General features: G+C 40.5%; 1 protein-coding gene across 1 annotated transcript; it reads left to right on the top strand.

Moving 5' to 3' along the window:
- Positions 1-728: 728 nt before the first annotated feature.
- Positions 729-11,196, top strand: LOC130277389 (protein Wnt-8). Its single transcript, XM_056528041.1, has 6 exons — positions 729-799; positions 894-927; positions 1,041-1,179; positions 2,376-2,501; positions 6,131-6,273; positions 10,286-11,196. The coding sequence occupies exons 1-6, from the start codon at positions 729-731 to the stop codon at positions 10,847-10,849; spliced, it is 1,077 nt and encodes a 358-aa protein (XP_056384016.1). The 3' UTR covers positions 10,850-11,196.
- Positions 11,197-19,128: the final 7,932 nt, after the last annotated feature.

Here is a 19,128-nt window from a genome sequence, read left to right as displayed (position 1 = left end):
CTCACGATCAGTGGGGTTCTGAGCAGTCCCCTCCCCCCAGTGATCAGACAGTAATCACTTAACCAGTGGATATGTGATAGGTGTAGATCGTTGAATAAATCCTTTAAACCCCTTTTAGAGGCAGCCATTACAGAATCATTACCAGTCAGATCCTAATGATAAGCAATTTTAAGACTTCTTCTCCTTAGAATGAAACTAATTTCTAATCTCCGATAAAACAAGGGAATATATAATGAATCTACATCATGTCAGCCGGAGCCTTGTCTCTCCTTCACCTCTTCGCTAGTTCTACTTGTTGGCATTCATAAACATCTATTGACAAATGTAACAAAATGTCATAACCTTATAATAAGAACCTGGAAGTGTTTGCATTGATATAAGGAAAGATAACTTATTTGGCTATTATATTGTCAAAAGAAACTTTAACTAAGTCATTCAAAATGTTTTAATATAATTAAAACCAACTATTGTAAGTGTATTGCTCTATTATTACAGCTCTGGGTCATTTTCATTGTCTTCTCAAGTGTTGTAGTAGGCGTCACCTTTTCACACATTAGCCAGTGAACTTCTCATTTAGGCTGTGCTATTGGCCGACAGTAAAGACAAGTTTCCTGAGAACCCTATGGATGCCTTATAAGAATCCCAAGCCATATGACTGCTCATTTCTTGGGTAGACCACCTCTCTGTGGACTTTGCTTTGGACTATACGAACAAGAAGAACTTTATCCATGGAATGCAGTAAACTTTTCGTCCTTACCACCCTCCTTGTGTTTTGCCCAGTGTTCACAGCATCAGCATGGTGAGTTTAAAACACAATTTCTATGTGAAAGTCTAAAACATTTTTTTTTAAATGCAACAAAAATTATAATTTTTTTTCTTGTCTCTATTTCTAGGTCAGTCAACAACTTTCTGATGACAGGACCAAAGGTAATTGATTTTTTATTAACTTTATTTATTTACTTAAAATTTTTCATACTTCTGGATAGTGTCCATGCATAGATAGGTGAGAAATCAATGTCTTTTAATTTTATTTTATGCAGGCCTACCTGACATACTCTACCAGCGTTGCGGTTGGGGCTCAGAGCGGCATTGAGGAATGTAAGTTTCAGTTTGCCTGGGAACGGTGGAATTGTCCTGAGAGCACTCTTCAACTAGCAACCCACAACGGGCTCAGAAGTGGTAAGAAAATTGACTATTAAGTGATAAAAATTGAACAAAGTTGACAATTTTTTTTTAATATCTAATAGGAAATATTAATGATTGTTGAATGTATCTATTACAAAGCTTTATACTCCCTAGAAAACATTAATAATTGTATAATTGATCTGTTTACAAAGTTGTTATCATCAATAGTAATTGTAGAATTTATCTTTTACAAAGTTTTTATATTTAATAAATAATGTCAACAAAGATAGAACTTTTGCAAAGTTTTACATTCCAGGGGAAATTATAAAATTTGCACAAAGTTTTTATATTCAGTAGGGAATATTAATAGTTGTAGACTTGATCTTTTACAAAGTTGTTACATTCAATAGAATTTTTTTTGTAGTTGTCGAATTTTTGACAACATTTTTACATTGAGTAGGATTAAATTATAATTTTAGAATTGATCTTTTACATTGTTGTTCTATTCAGAAGAAATGCTTTTATTTATAGAATTTATCTTTTATTAAGTTTTTATATTGAGTAGGAAATATTTTTTGAATTTTCATTGTACAAAGTATTTCTGTTCAGTAGGAAATTCTAATATTTGTTAAATTTATATTTTCTAATGTTTTTATATCAAGTAGGAAATAATATTTAAGAATTGATCTTTTATAAAGTTTTTCTGTTTAGTTGGAAATCTTAAAATTTGTCAAATTAATTTTTTTATAACATTTTTAAATGTTAAAATTGATCTTTTTTAGAATTGATATTTTACAGTTCAAGTTGTTATATTTATTAGGACATTTTAAAAAATTTGTAGAATTTATCTTATAAAGTTTTTAGATGAAGTAGGAAAAATGAAAAACTGAGCTTTTACATGCATATAGCCATACAGACAACTTCAAAATGTTCATGAAAAAAGGGGCTACACTAGTTTTACCTTAAGACATATTCACACAGTGGCATATTTTATTTTATACTAAAATTTACACTGTATGAACCTAGCCTTATAGTTTAAGAAATTCAGTTAAATATTTTTTAACATCAATTAAATGTGGAAAAAAATTCATGTTGTGTGAAATGCAAAAGACAAGAAAATGCTCCAATGAATTTTGTATATGTATAGAATTAGTCAATATTGAATGAAGAGCGGTATTGTGTAATATGTAAATCTTAAAGAAAACAGATCTACGGTATATATGATAAAGCATTATGTTTTTCTCCTCCAGCAACGAGAGAAACTTCTTTTGTACATGCGATCAGCTCAGCCGGAGTCATGTACACATTGACCAGAAACTGCAGTATGGGAGATTTCGATAATTGTGGATGTGATGATTCTAGAAATGGACGTAGTGGTGAGTTTTACTGTTTTTTACCATTATTTGTATGTTTATACAGGTTTAAATGAAAGTTAGTTTGAATCATATGTCTTTTCTGTATGGGCTTACATGCTTTTTATCTGGCAATATTTAAATGGATAGATAAATAGATAGATAGATATGCGATAGATTGATAGATAGAAAGATAGATATGAGATAGATTGAAAAATAGATAGATAGATAGAAAATAGATATAAGATATTTAGATAGATATGAGATAGATAGATAGATATGAGATAGATAGATAGATAGATAGATAGATATGAGATATATAGATAGATATGAGATAGATAGATAAGAGATAGATATATAAGAGATAGATAGATATGAGAAATATAGATAGATAGATAGATATGAGATAGATAGATAAATATGAGATAGATAGATATGAGATATATAGATAGATATGAGATATATATATATATATATATATATGAGATAGATAGATAGATATGAGATATATAGATAGATATATAGATAGATAGATAGATATGAGAGATAGATAGATAGATAGATAGATAGATATGAGAGATAGATAGATAGATAGATAGATAATGTGATGATGATATATATGAGATAGTTAGATAGATATATATGAGATAGATAGATATGAGATATGAGTTAGATAGATAGATAGAAAGATAGATATGCGATAGATTGAAAAATAGATAGATAGAAGATAGATAAATAGATAGATAGATATAAGATATTTAGATGGATATGAGATAGATAGATAGATATGAGAAAGATAGATAGATAGATAGATAGATAGATATGAGATATATAGATAGATATGAGATAGATAGATAATTAGATAGATATATATGAGATAGATATATATATATATATATATATATATATATGAGATAGATAGATATGAGATAGGTAGATAGATAGATAGATAGATAGATAGAATGGAAGAAGGTCACTGCGGCACTCCAAAGTGATGAGAATGGCTGCATTGTAGCAGCTGAAACATTGCCATGTGTTTCTTGATGGAATAACCGCTACCAACTTTATTAATCACTTTGGAGTGCTGCAGTGACCTTCTTCCATTGTATCCTTACCTGGAATCCTGCACAACCAAGGATCTCCGCTCTGATGTGCGCCCAGCTTTAGTTCATTTTATAGGAGTGCTGCTACCTTCTTGTGTTCTTGTAGATAGATAGATAGATATGAGAAAGAAAGATAGATAGATATGAGATACATATGAAATAGATATATATGAGATAGATAGATAGATAGATAGATATGAGATACATATGAGATAGATAGATATGAGATACATATGAAATAGATATATATATGAGATAGATATATAGATATGAGATACATATGACATAGATAGATATGAGATAGATTAGATAGATAGATTCTTGTAGGAGAACCGCACTCCTTGTTGGGTATGGGTGCAGGCTGGTCCAACCGGGGCAGGGTCCCCAAAATGTAAGTAGAAAATGCAGCAGCACTCCGTGATGGATGAAAAAGTAAAGTTAGGTTTTATTCATCAAGTGCAATGCACGACATTTCGACAGTCTCACACAGTCTTTGTCAAGCCAAAGCCAAGCCATGCTTGACAAAGACCATGTGAGACGGTCGAAACGTTGTGCATTGCACTTTATGAATAAAGCCTAACTCCACTTTTTCATCCATCACGGAGTGCTGCTGCATTTTTTGCTTCGATAGATAGATAGATAGATAGATAGATAGATAGATAGATAAATACTGATGATGTGGGAGAAGCAGCACAACTAGAAGTTGCTCAGGTGCCGGGTGCCAGCTGGTATAGGCTCTGGTCCGGAGACTTGAAGTAAATATCCAAAATAAAGAAACTCCAGCAGCACACCGATATAGTGAAAAACAATTGAAGTTTATTCACCCAAAGTCTTGCGACGTTTCGGCCGTCCAATTACAGCCTTGAGAAAGGCTGTAATTGGACGGCCGAAACGTCGCAAGACTTTAGGTGAATAAACTTCACATTGTTTTTCACTATATCGGTGTGCTGCTGGAGTTTCTTTATTTTAGATAGATAGATAGATGTGACATAAATATGAGATAGATAGATAAATAGAAAGATTCATTTTTGCACTTTAGTTTTTTCCTTCTCACCTTCTAAAAATCATAACACTTTCAATTTACCTAAACATTCATATGAGGGCTTGTTCTTTGCGCCAACAATTTTACTTTGTAATACCATTAATAATTTCACTACAATATCTATGGCGAAACCAGAAAAAATTATTTGTGGGGCAAAGTTGAAAAAAAAGCCATTTTGTAGATTTTAGCGGCTTCCGTTTCTACACAGTGCAGTTTTTGGTAAAAATTGCACCTTATATTTATTCTGTAGGTCCATACGGTCACAAGGATACCCAATTTATATAGGTTTGATTTGATTTTACTACTAAAAAAAATTATAACTACATGCACCAAAATTAATAAGTTGAAAAATGGCCTCCTTCGACCCTACAACTTTTTTATTTTTCCATATAAGGGGCAGTATTAGGGCTAATATTTTGCCGTGATCTCAAGTTTTTATTGATACCATTCATGTTTTGATCAGATTTTTGATCACTTTTTATGAATTTTTTTTATGGTATAGAAAATTACCAAAAATACGCTATTTTGGACTTTGGAATTTATTTACATGATGATGCCATTGATGGTTTAATTAATTATTTATTTTTATAGTCCGGACACTTATGCATTCGACAATACCACATATGTTTATTTTTATTTACACAGTTATTTTTTATGGGAAAAGAGGGGTGATTCAAAATTGTATTAGGGAAGGGGTTAAATCCCATTTATTAACATTTATTAACACTTTATTTTCCCCATAGGGGACTATAACATTGCACACACTGATTTCCTACACTTATCACTGCCGTGCAATAGCATGGCATTGATCAGTGTTATCGCCGCTCGGTTGCTTCTGCCTGGATCTCAGGCACGGAGCAGTAATTTGGCAATCGGACAGCGAGGAGGTAGGTAGGGATCCTCCTTGCGTCCTGAAAGCTGTTCGGGATGCCCAGATTTCACCGCGGCGGTCCTGAACAGCACCACTGAGCAAACCGGCAATGTTTACTTTGGTTTTAGACACGGCGATCAAGTTTGATCGCCGCGCCTAAAGGGTTAATGCCAGATATCAGCCCGATAGCCAATGTCCGGCATTAGCCGTGGGTCCTGGTTGCCTATAGTAACTGGGAACTACGGAGTATGAAGCGCGCTCAGCTGCTGAGCGTGCGTCATACCTCGGGAGCCGCAGATGGTCGTTAATGAACATCCATCTGCGGCAAGGGGTTGAAAGTGGGCCATCACTGACATTACACACATGGATACACATTTTGGTACTGTCCTGCATTTTATTTGTGCAATAGGTAGGAATAGTTTTCCATTATACTGGTAACTTCCTGAGGCTTCCAGCCAGCGTTCAGCAGCGTCATTCAATAGCCATCAATTGTAATGCTCAGCAGGGGGAGGCACGGAGAGGTCATTAGGATACATGTGCAAAGTAGCATTGCTTTCATTGGGTAAAGATGCATTAAGTTTTCCAAACTACATTGACGTTGTATATAAAATATTTTATTTTTATGTTTTTTTCATAGGTGGAAGAGGTTGGGTATGGGGTGGATGCAGTGATAATGTTGAATTTGGAGAGAGGATTTCAAAACTTTTTGTCGATGGCCTGGAGACAGGACAAGATGCTCGAGCCTTAATGAACTTGCATAACAATGAAGCAGGAAGACTTGTAAGTCCATTAGCATGTGTTTGCTCGGATAAGTGCCAGATAATGCACCTGGGGCGTAAAAAACCCAAGGGCAGAATATAAAATATGTGATACAGTCCTGACCTCAGTATCTGAGGAAAGAGATTTAGGGGTCACTATTTGAGTAGACTAAAAGGTAGGAAGACAATGTCATAGAGAAGAAAAACTACCACAAGAGGTCTTTGTTTTATATTAGAGGGGAAAGGTTTCTGCAGTAATAGGAGGAAGTATTCATTTACTGAGAGAGTAGTGGATGCATGAAATAGCCTTCCTGCAGAAGTGGTAGCTGCAAATACAGTGAAGGAATTTTAGCATGCATGGGGTAGGCCCTACATATAAGATAGAGATAGGCATAAGGCTATCCTTTCAATAAGATAGGGATAGACATACGGCTATCCTTCATATAAGATGGGAAAGGTATAAGGCTATCCTTCATATAAGATAGGGATAGCTATAAGGTTATCCTTCATATAAGATAGGGATAGGTATAAGGCTATCCTTCATATAAGATAGGGATAGGTATAAGGTTATCCTTCATATAAGATAGGGATAGACATACGGCTATCCTTCATATAAGATAGGGATAGACATACGGCTATCCTTCATATAAGATAGGGACAGGCATAAGGTTATCCTTCATATAAGAAAGGGATAGACATGAGGCTATTTTTCATATAAGACAGGGACAAGGACTATTAATAGTATTCAGAATATTGGGTAGACTATATCGGCCAAATAGTTCCTACCGGCCGACACATTTTGTGTTTATATGTTTGTTTCATCGAACATCATTAAAATAGAATAGCAGCAGAGACATGCTGTCTAATAGGAGGTCAATTATTCTTACCAGAGCTCTTGGCCAGAACATTCACACCTTCTCCATTTGACATATGCAAACCCTGAACCCAGCATAGAGGTGTTAGAGACGTGTGGTCTTAGTATTAAGTAGTGTTCACACCTCAGTATAATGTGTCTTTAGTTTTGGATTAGGAGCCCTAAAACAACAACCTTCTTTAACACTAAATGGGTATCACTCTGTAAAGAAAAGTGTTTCTTGTTCATGTCACCAGTATTTGACCCTTCCAATGACAAATAATTATAATCCAGGAAGATATTGGGAAAGAATATTCCAAACTCTAAAACTATAGTATACCACAGGGATTCCATTAGGCCTCATCATTACTGAATGAAATTTATGCTTAAGAATATTGATAGAAAATGCTAAATGTCCAACTCTAATGAAATACTTATATTTTATTGCAATAGCATATTGTTTCTATGTCATTTTATATCAGAAACTTCAGTTTTGAATCACAAATTTTCGTGCTATGAGCATCAGATAGATAATGAGAAATAAAGCAGCTTGGACCCGCCTCCTGGACACTTGAGCCCAAGATAAAAGAGATGTTTAACCAAAAAAATACTAAGAAACAATTTACTGCTTTTTTCAGCATGGCAAGTCAAGAGGGAAGCCTTAAAGGGGTAATCCGGTGGAAAATAATATTTTTTTATCAGCTGGTGCCAGAAAGTTAAACAGATTTGTAAATGATTTCTATTAAAAAATCTCTACCCTTCCAGTACTTTTTAGCAGCTGTATGCTACAGAGGAAATTCTATTCTTTTTTAATTTCTTTTTTGTCTTGTCCACAGTGCTCTCTGCTGACACCTGATGCCCGTATCAGGAACTGTCCAGAGCAGGAGAAAATCCTGATTGTAAACCTATCCTGACACGGACAGAGGTGTCAGCAGAGAGCACTGTAGACAAGACAATAAAGAAATTCAAAAAGAAAATAATTTCCTCTGTAGCATACAGTTGCTAAAAAGTACTGGAAGGGTAAAGATTTTTTAATAGAAGTCATTTACGAATCTGTTTTACTTTCTGGCACCAGTTGATTTACAATAAAATGTTTTCCACCGGAGTACCCCTTTAAGGAACCTTATGCCAACTTTTTGCTGCTTTTTATAGTTTCTATAAAATAAATTCATACTCATAGTTGGAGTTTGACATAGCTTAGGTTTCTTTCCCCTTGGGGCAATGATTCAGTTTACCACCCTTGTTCTGCATCTAGATAACACGGACAAGACAAAGTAAAATCCCCCAAAATACCCCGTCACACAACACTTTAGAAAATGCTTTATGCACTACTTACACTACTGGAGCAATTTTAGTCTTTAGCCTTTAAATCAATTAAAGAGGTATGAATAATAATAATAATAATGAGAAGAATATTATTGTTATCATTATTAATATTATCATCATTATCATTATTATAATGATTATATAATAATAAAATATACTAATCTATGGACAGTCAGGTTATAGGGTTGGAATAGTTCAATACAAAAACTTTATATATCTCTTTAATAGTAAATTAAGGCTTATATCAATGTTAAACATGTAAATTTTTTAACATGGGTTCACATTGCACTTTTGTTTCCTTTTAACATTTATATATATATATATATATATATATATATATATATATATATATATATACATGTGTGTGTGTGTATAAAAAAAAAAACTTGGTGCTAGAAACTAATGCTGCTGTATACTTTTCACATGGACTCAGATTATAAAAAATAAAAATAAAAAAATTGATTTACTGTATACTTTTTTCGATGCACACAATAGTATAGTTACATAGTTACATAGTTACATAGTTAGTACGGTCAAAAAAGACATATGTCCATCAAGTTCAACCAGGGAATTAAGGGGTAATTGACTATGTCTTGGCATACGGCAAAATTAAACTTATTGCAACAGAAATAGTGAAATATATTTCTACACTGTAAAAATCTCTCCAATGCTGCCAGGAAAAACTCTTCTGATTGATGTCTTAAGGAAGCTTACACTGGAGCAGGGACAGGAACAGATCATGATTTGTAATTATATTCACCCCCTATATAACCATTATTTTTATAAGGATTTAAAGAGATTGAAAAATTTGAAGAAAAAAAAAAAACATGGCTGCTTCATTTCAAAAACAGAGCGAAAGGCTGTCTCTGGTATTGCATTCAAGCAAAATGTGGCTGATCCACCATATTAGACACAGCCAGGGCGGTATTGGTTTCGGAAGGAAGCAGCCATGTTTTCCTAATTTCTTACAACCTCTTAAAGAAAGCAGCTATATTTAGTTTTTTATTTCTTTTATAATCCCTATGGCACCATTATCGTTCATATGATTATATGTAACCAATAATATATGTATATGAAGATATCACCATGCATAAGGACACGTGCATATCGTAAGGGCCTATGCGCACTGTGGAAATTCTGCTCTGGATTATTTGGAGCAGAATTCCATTTGCAGCAGTTTCCTGTTGTTTTTAATGGGATTCTGCTGCACTGTGCACACTTCAGAAGTTCCACTACAGAACTTGTTTATTATTTTCCCAAAATCCGGCCAGAACTCCAATGCTGGTTTCGGAAGGAAGCAGCCATGTTTTCCTAATTTCTTACAACCTCTTAAAGAAAGCAGCTATATTTAGTTTTTTATTTCTTTTATAATCCCTATGGCACCATTATCGTTCATATGATTATATGTAACCAATAATATATGTATATGAAGATATCACCATGCATAAGGACACGTGCATATCGTAAGGGCCTATGCGCACTGTGGAAATTCTGCTCTGGATTATTTGGAGCAGAATTCCATTTGCAGCAGTTTCCTGTTGTTTTTAATGGGATTCTGCTGCACTGTGCACACTTCAGAAGTTCCACTACAGAACTTGTTTATTATTTTCCCAAAATCCGGCCAGAACTCCAATGCAGCCAATGGAGCGGCACCTAATGCCTGTGCGGCCATTAAGTGCCAGTTCTGTTCCAAGAGGAATTCAGCTGGAAATCATTCCTAGTGTAGTTTCTGTAGTGTGCATGGGCCCTAACAAAATCAACACAACTAAAGTGTAATAGGCCATGGAATCATACACATTTTCTTAGTATTTTGTCCCAGTTTTAAGTAAATATTTAATATTTTCGTTTTCCACAGGCAGTGAAAGCAACTATGAAGAGAACATGCAAGTGTCACGGAGTATCGGGAAGCTGCAGCGTGCAGACCTGTTGGCTACAACTGGCAGAATTTCGGGATATCGGCAACCATTTAAAGGTCAAGCACGACCAGGCTTTAAAACTTGAGATGGACAAGAGAAAGATCAGGTCGGGCAACAGCGCAGATAATCGAGGAGCCATAGCCGACGCTTTTGGATCTGTGGGCAAATCTGAGCTCATCTTTCTGGAAGACTCCCCCGATTATTGCTTAAAGAACGCCAGCCTGGGCCTCCAAGGTACAGAAGGGCGGGAGTGTCTCCAAAGCGGGAAGAACCTGACCCAGTGGGAAAGGAGAAGCTGCAGAAGGCTGTGTACCGATTGTGGTCTTAAAGTAGAAGAGAAAAAGATCGAAATTATTAGCAGCTGCAACTGCAAGTTCCATTGGTGCTGCACGGTGAAATGCGAACAGTGCAAACAAGTGGTTATCAAGCATTACTGCTCCAAGAGGGACAGAAGTTCTGACAACATGTTCATCAAGAGGAAGAATAGGGGACACCAGAGATAACCTCAGTAGGGGAAACTCTATGGACCATGCCAGTAAATATCCAAGTTTCGGTTCTTCAATTTGAACTATTTTTGTGTTTTCATATTTTTAATTTATCTTCGTCCTAAAATGATAAACTGTATATTATTACGTAGTGAGTGCTTTACATGTTTGTCGTAAGTATTGTTTTAACACAAAACAAATGCACTTTCGAAGTTTTCATAAAATACGGATAAAAAGTAAATTTTTTGTGTGCTTTTTATCCTATTAATCGTGTCAGTGTCAGTGTTCTGTAATATATAAAGTTGCCGTAGTGGTCTTCGAGACTTGTATGTCCTGCATAAATATGTTTATGGTAATATGTCTGTGGAAATAATAGGGCCGTGACAATCATTAAAAGTTACCTGTTGCTGTATGTGTTAAATAATAATAAAGTGTATAAATATTTTCAAGGGTTTCGGCCTTATTTGTCAAAGATTACCTTTATTGTAAAGGGAACTTCTGGATCTTTAAAATAAAAAATAAATGAAAAAATGTTGTACAGGCTGGAAACTTTACTTACTTTTATTTTTGCCACCTTTCCAGTGCCAAAACTAGTGTATCCATCTAGAATGGTTGAGATTACATCATGTGCGTTGTTCATGTTAGTCTGCGGAACATCTGCCGGTGAGTGGCTGAAGAGTCACATGATCATTGTACAGTGAAACCTCTTTGAAAAGACCATCTAAATTTTCATTTAAAATGTAGTCTTCTATGGGGTTGGTCTTTTCATAGATAATAACCACTATGTGTAATGGTGGACATCATATGACATTATGCCAGAACTAGGGTTTATGTACCTAGAACAGTAGAAAATAGGCGGAAGGTGACACCATTTTCTCCACTGCTGGTTATCACTTCTGGACAGCGAGCAAGACATTAGATGGGGTGATGCCATCGCAAGATGATTACTTCCCAATTGGGTTGTCACCTGGGTGAAGTCCCCAACCCGATGGCAATGCAACTGCTTACTTTTCAGGCAGGGGACCCTGGAAAGGTGACAGTAAATATAGGAGTAGTAAAGATTTAGATGGGAGTAAAAATAAAAGTAGTAAAGATTTAGATGTGTGTAAAAAACATAAGAAGTAATTTTTAAAATAAATAAAGGCCCCATTTGACTTTCATTCAATACAAAAATGGTGGAGAGAATTTTGTAGATAGGGCAATGTACAAGCATCATTATAAACCAAGAATCCCAATCCCAGAGTATATTCAGCATAACACATGACATAAACCAAACTGTGACCATTGCAATATATCTCATTACCGTATATACTCGAGTATAAGCCTCGAGGGCCGAGGGCCTCCCGGTGAAAATGGACAGCCCAAAATGACTAACCCTCCCCACCGGATGGACCCTGCAGCATAGATGGCCCCGACCAGCTCACCCTTCCTTCCCACCGAGGGGAGGTGAGTAGAAAACTAAAGGGGGGTCTGGATGATGACGAAGGCCCGGGCAGTGGTCTTCAACCTGCGGACCTCCAGATGTTTCAAAACTACAACTTTCAGCATGCTCGGACAGTTTTGCAACATCTGGAGGTCCGCAGATTGAAGACCACTGAGTCATTGAAGGGATTGACAGGCGGTGATGATGAAGGGGGGGATGATGACAGGGTGATGATGACGGGGTGATGATGACGGGGGGTGAAAATGACAGGCTGTTGATGACGGGGGTGTTAATGACGGGGGTCTGGATGATGACAGGGGGGGGGATGATGACATGGGGGGGATTATGTATTTCCCACTCTAAGCTTATAGTTGAGTCAATAACCTTTTCTGGGTTTTTGGGGTGAAATTAGGGGCCCCGGCTTATATTTGGGTTGGCTAATACTTGAGTATATACGGTATATATTAGTTATTAGTTCATTACTCTTATTATCCCTATAAAAATTTCTTTTAACTATACCAAGAAGAAAATGTGGCCAAATTCCCTTCTCCTCCTTGTTCCGCGCTCATTTACAGTGTGCTCTGGGCATGGAGAGGTTATCATAGGACTCAACAACTCTGCAGGGACAACTTAAACAATGGCAGCAGACTCCATAAAGTTTGTCCCTTTGATATGCGAAATGTCATTTGCCTGTAGTGGGATTCATTATTCTAACAATCGGCTTCTACCCTTTGAACCTGTGTATATACTGTATGCTTGTAAAAAGACTGTGAATGTTTGGTGCTCTCATCTCCTGCTGTTACTTATCCTAAACCTGGTGTCAAGTGTGGAGAGACGCTTCCTCTGGCAATAGTGTCTAGGAAATGAACATTCCAGTAAATTCATGAAATATATCCTGCTATTAAGGTAAAATAAAACGGTAAAGATATAGAGAGAGATTACAGAAGATATGCAGAAATATTTAAAATTTGCCAACACCATGGCATTAAAAAAAGTAGTTGATTCTCCATGCAAATGGCATCTACTTAGCTGGTACGTGATAATTTGATGAATACAGGGGAGACTTAAATAAAGACCAAAACTGTTTAACACCACTTAAAATGTCTTTATTCTTCTCTACTGAGCAGAAACAAAAGGTACACGAGAACACAAGCTCATTCCCTTCTGAAGCTTTGTTATCTGGAGCCGACCCTATCTCTAAATTAGTGTTGGAGGTCGTCCATTGAAGAATAAAGTAGGCAATAAACAGTAATTGGCTGGAAGGTTCTCCGTGTAGAGCGAATGTAGATTATATTAATACCGGTAATGATGTTACGTAGTTTAACCTCTTTTGGTAATTGCTTTAGCAAAATGCAATTATTGACATAGTTTGGTATCAGTTATTGTTTTACAATCTCACCCAAACCTATTGAGTGTTTTACAGATAACAGTGCAGCATTTAGGAAGCGTTTTTATCTTCCTTTGGTATGGCTTCCTTAGATGAAAAGCAAAAGTGAAGGTCCTATTTAAACCGATTAAAGGGGTATTACATTATGGGGAAGGGGGGGGTGTCCAGCCTCTTCGGCCCCCGCTCTGAATGGAATGGAATGGACTGGAGTGTCAGCACACACAGAGGAGCTCTATGGAGCCCTGGACATAGCTTTGCTTGGTTATCTCCAGCAGCTCCATGGAGAATTAATGGAGAACATGCTGACCTACCACTCCATTGAGCAGGAAGAGTTGGGTCCCTATTCTTGCCATCGTGGGGGGTCCCAGAGGCTGGACCCTCACAATCAGACACTTCTTGTAATGCCCCAATGAGTGTGGACCTGCTGTTATCTGCCTGTTTGACATTGATAGTTAATAACAATCGGTAGGAAAAAGTAGCTCCAGGAGATGGTGCTGGTCAGCAGAAGGAGATTTAACCCAGCAAAAGTTAAGAAACCTGTAGGCAGGGATGTAGCAGAGATAAGAATGTTCTGGTAGCGGCAAAATACAGACACAGATTCAATGTCAACTGTCATGTGCAGATGAGTCTTCGAGGTACACAGGAGACAGGCAGAGGCACCGTCAGATAAACAGACACTGTTGCAGGATAGGAGATCAGGAACACACACCTTCACTATGGAAAAACCACAATATTGATCAGGTACAGGTCAGTGGCTAGAGCAGCTTTAAATAGGTAATTACAGGAAGGGATTGGTGGAGGACACATTAGAGAGGCACACATTGGCCATGTAGGTTGCAGCCAGTGCACACACCCGGCCCATAGAGGTCAGGCAGACCTGGAAATGCAGCCACGGCCAAACAGCTAAGTTTGTTAGGGAAAGCTGTGGCCAGCCAGGCATTTTCCCGTTGTGGTGCATAGAGCACAGCTCAAGTCCAGGGTAGATCTTCATTATACATTGCCTTTTAAGGGAATTTGTTTGCAGTTGAGCCCATAATACTGCTGACAGAACTATAAAGAGGAAGGAGAAAGGCAGTGGCGGGATCCAGACATTTTTTCTACTTCTCTCCAGTTGTGGCACAGCCAGTTCACGGAACCAGGCAGAAACAGTGCCCAATCCTGCCCTGTTGTCACAGTTGTATGGGGCAATGGCTGATGTTTCATACTGCCCTCCTGCCTTAATTCATTACAAATTAAGTGAGGGGGAGACTCTGCAGAAAGTACCTCAGTAGGTTGTCTCCTCCTCCTCCTCACACTTCCTCCTATCGCCATTTTCCCAAGTAGGGAAAAAAATGAAATGTCACCTCTAGGGAGAGAAGTGAAAAACGACCTTGGGTTATGGCCATACTGGCTGCATGCTGGTTAAGCCAGAGATCTGTGCACTGAGCTCTTCCCGATTTCTCCTCTCAGCTTTGAGTGACAGCTTTAGCATCCAATCAGGAAACTGGTAGAGCTCTAAATCAGAGCTGAGAGGAAGCTCAACAAAATAGTAGACCACCCAAACTCACAGCTGAAGTACTGAAGTGAGGGGTGCAGAAAAATCCTCCGTCCTCCATGGCATCATCACTGCAAAGGTCCAAACCTTGTGTGACATCAACGCAAGAACTGTGATGTCTAAGTACAATGCCAAGCATCTGTCAAAACAAAATGACCGCATGTACTATTGGAGTTCCATGACTATTTTTGTAAAAATAGTATGAAGAAATGCATTTGACTTTATTAATGGTGTGCGCCAAACATGCGTCAATGTTTACTTAGTTTTCTGACCAGTTCATTACTTTCTACAAGTTTTCCAAAATTTCCAGTGATTAAAATTCACCCAACATGTCAAAACACCATATATACATATAAGGTTAATGTTACGCCTAGCGCTCCGGGTCCCCGCTCCTCCCCAGAGCGCTCACGGCGTCTCTCTCCCCGCAGCGCCCCGGTCAGTCCCGCTGACCGGGAGCGCTGCACTGTCATGGCCGTCGGGGATGCGGTTCGCACAGCGGGACGCGCCCGCCCGCGAATCGCATCCCAGGTCACTTACCCGTCCCGGTCCCCTGCTGTCATCTGCTGGCGCGCGCGGCTCCGCTCTCTAGGGCGCGCGCGCGCCAGCTCTCTGCGACTTAAAGGGCCAGCGCACCAATGATTGGTGCCTGGCCCAATTAGCTTAATTGGCTCCCATCTGCTCCCTGCCTTTATCTGACCTCCTCCCATGCACTCCCTTGCCGGATCTTGTTGCCTTGTGCCAGTGAAAGCGTTTAGTGTGTCCAAAGCCTGTGTACCTGAACTTCTGCTACCCATCCTGACTACGAACCTTGCCGCCTGCCCCCGACCTTCTGCTACAACTGACCTTGCTTCTGCCTACTCCCTTGTACCGCGCCTATCTTCAGCAGCCAGAGAGGTGAGCCGTTGCTAGTGGATACGACCTGGTCACTACCGCCGCAGCAAGACCATCCCGCTTTGCGGCGGGCTCTGGTGAAAACCAGTAGTGGCTTAGAACCGGTCCACTAGCACGGTCCACGCCAATCCCTCTCTGGCACAGAGGATCCACTACCTGCAAGCCGAATCGTGACAGTAGATCCGGCCATGGATCCCGCTGAGGTGCCGCTGCCAAGTCTCGCTGATCTTCCCACGGTGGTCGCTCAGCAATCGCAGCAGATTGCCCAACAAGGACAGCAGCTGTCGCAGTTGACCGCCATGTTACAGCAAATTCTGCCTCTGCTACAGCAGCAACCATCTCCTCCGCCAGCTCCTGCACCTCCTCCGCAGCGAGTGGCCGCTCCTAACCTCCGCTTGTCCCTGCCGGACAAATTTGATGGGGACTCCAGACTCTGCCGTGGATTTTTGTCTCAGTGTTCCCTGCATATGGAGATGTTGTCAGACTTGTTTCCTACAGAACGGTCTAAGGTGGCGTTCGTAGTAAGTCTTCTTTCAGGAAAGGCCTTGTCTTGGGCCACACCGCTCTGGGACCGCAATGATCCTGCCACAGCCACAGTCCAGTCCTTCTTTGCTGAAGTCCGAAGTGTCTTTGAGGAACCTGCCCGAGCCTCTTCTGCTGAGACTGCCTTGCTGAACCTGGTCCAGGGTAATTCTTCCGTTGGCGAGTACGCCATACAATTCCGTACTTTTGCTTCTGAACTATCCTGGAATAATGAGGCTCTCTGCGCGACCTTTAAAAAAGGCCTATCCAGTCGCATCAAGGATGTGCTGGCCGCACGAGAGATTCCTGCCAACCTCCAAGAACTCATCCATTTGGCTACCCGCATTGACATGCGTTTTTCTGAGCGACACCAAGAGCTCCGCCAGGAAAAAGACTTAGATCTCTGGGCACCTCTCCCACAGCATCCTTTGCAGTCTTCGCCTGGGCCTCCCGCCGAGGAGGCCATGCAAGTGGATCGGTCTCGCCTGACCCAGGAAGAGAGGAATCGCCGTAGAGAAGAAAATCTCTGTCTGTACTGTGCCAGTACTGAGCATTTCTTGGTGGATTGCCCTATCCGTCCTCCACGCCTGGGAAACGCACGCACGCACCCAGCTCACGTGGGTGTGGCATCTTTTGCTTCTAAGTCTTCTTCTCCACGTCTCACGGTGCCCGTGCGGATTTCCCCTACAGCCAACTCCTCCATCTCAGCCGTGGCCTGCTTGGACTCTGGTGCCTCCGGGAATTTTATGTTGGAGTCCTTTGTTAATAAATTCAGCATCCCGGTGACCCGTCTCGCCAAACCGCTCTACATTTCCGCGGTCAACGGAGCCAGATTGGACTGCACCGTGCGTTACCGCACAGAACCCCTCCTGATGTCTATCGGACCCCACCACGAAAGGATTGAGTTCTTCATCCTCCCCAGTTGTACCTCTGAGGTCCTCCTCGGTCTGCCATGGCTCCGGCTTCATTCCCCCACCCTTGATTGGACCACCGGGGAGATAAAGAACTGGGACTCTGCCTGCCATAGGAAGTGCCTCTCCCCCCCTCCCAGTCCCGTCAGGCAAACCTCTGTGCCTCCTCATGGCCCCCGTCCTGGTGTCACACTGCCCCGTGCCAGGCTTCGCCCTCTGCCCTCCCTCCCCATTCCCACTCCTGCTGTACTGCCTGCCGTTGAGGAAACCCTCCATTTTTTCCCGGTGTCCTCATCCCAGGGGAGGCAGTTGCCGGTCAAAGAAAAGGGGAGACCTAAGGGGGGGGGTACTGTTACGCCTAGCGCTCCGGGTCCCCGCTCCTCCCCAGAGCGCTCACGGCGTCTCTCTCCCCGCAGCGCCCCGGTCAGTCCCGCTGACCGGGAGCGCTGCACTGTCATGGCCGTCGGGGATGCGGTTCGCACAGCGGGACGCGCCCGCCCGCGAATCGCATCCCAGGTCACTTACCCGTCCCGGTCCCCTGCTGTCATCTGCTGGCGCGCGCGGCTCCGCTCTCTAGGGCGCGCGCGCGCCAGCTCTCTGCGACTTAAAGGGCCAGCGCACCAATGATTGGTGCCTGGCCCAATTAGCTTAATTGGCTCCCATCTGCTCCCTGCCTTTATCTGACCTCCTCCCATGCACTCCCTTGCCGGATCTTGTTGCCTTGTGCCAGTGAAAGCGTTTAGTGTGTCCAAAGCCTGTGTACCTGAACTTCTGCTACCCATCCTGACTACGAACCTTGCCGCCTGCCCCCGACCTTCTGCTACGTCTGACCTTGCTTCTGCCTACTCCCTTGTACCGCGCCTATCTTCAGCAGCCAGAGAGGTGAGCCGTTGCTAGTGGATACGACCTGGTCACTACCGCCGCAGCAAGACCATCCCGCTTTGCGGCGGGCTCTGGTGAAAACCAGTAGTGGCTTAGAACCGGTCCACTAGCACGGTCCACGCCAATCCCTCTCTGGCACAGAGGATCCACTACCTGCAAGCCGAATCGTGACAGTTAAAATGGAAAAAAAAAAGTTGCTATGAAAATGGGAAAAAAGGGAAAAAATTGTAAATGACGCCCAATGGTGGAGATTTATTAAAACCTGTGCTAAGGAAAAGTTGAACAGTTGCCCATAGCTTCTTTTAGTTCTCAGAGGCTTTTTTAAAATTGAAAGAAGCGATCTGATTGGTTGCTTTAGGCAACTGGTCAACGTTTCCTCTGCACATGTTTTGAGAAATCCTCATCAATGTGTCCAAATTACATAGTTACATAAGTTGAAAAAAGACACATGTCCATTGAGTTCTACTTTTATTACTAGATTACTAGATTAATAATAACCCTCGATAACATTTATTAGATAAGTCTCTTAAATGCCCGCCATCGTAGTATCTGCCATTACTGCTACTTGGGTTAGGGCATTCAAGATCATTGGTGTCTCGATGCCTACTGGACATAACAGGTCTGGCATTTTGCCCATCCCTTTCACGAGGAAGACACAAAGCAAAAAAAGGGCCAAGTGTGCTAGCATAAGCTGTATCCAAACATTGGTTCACAGTTACACCACCCAACATCTGGACACAAGGCCAA

This window comes from Hyla sarda, chromosome 6 (assembly GCF_029499605.1).
Source record: "Hyla sarda isolate aHylSar1 chromosome 6, aHylSar1.hap1, whole genome shotgun sequence".
NCBI lineage: Eukaryota > Metazoa > Chordata > Amphibia > Anura > Hylidae > Hyla > Hyla sarda.
This window is presented reverse-complemented; position numbering and strand designations above follow the sequence as displayed.

Excerpts from the sequence above, each read along its gene's own strand:
- LOC130277389 (XM_056528041.1), top strand. The coding sequence starts at position 729 with ATGGAATGCAGTAAACTTTTCGTCCTTACCACCCTCCTTGTGTTTTGC. Across the intron at positions 928-1,040 it reads TTCTGATGACAGGACCAAAG|GCCTACCTGACATACTCTAC; the intron begins GTAATTGATTTT and ends TATTTTATGCAG. Across the intron at positions 2,502-6,130 it reads TTCTAGAAATGGACGTAGTG|GTGGAAGAGGTTGGGTATGG; the intron begins GTGAGTTTTACT and ends TTTTTTTCATAG.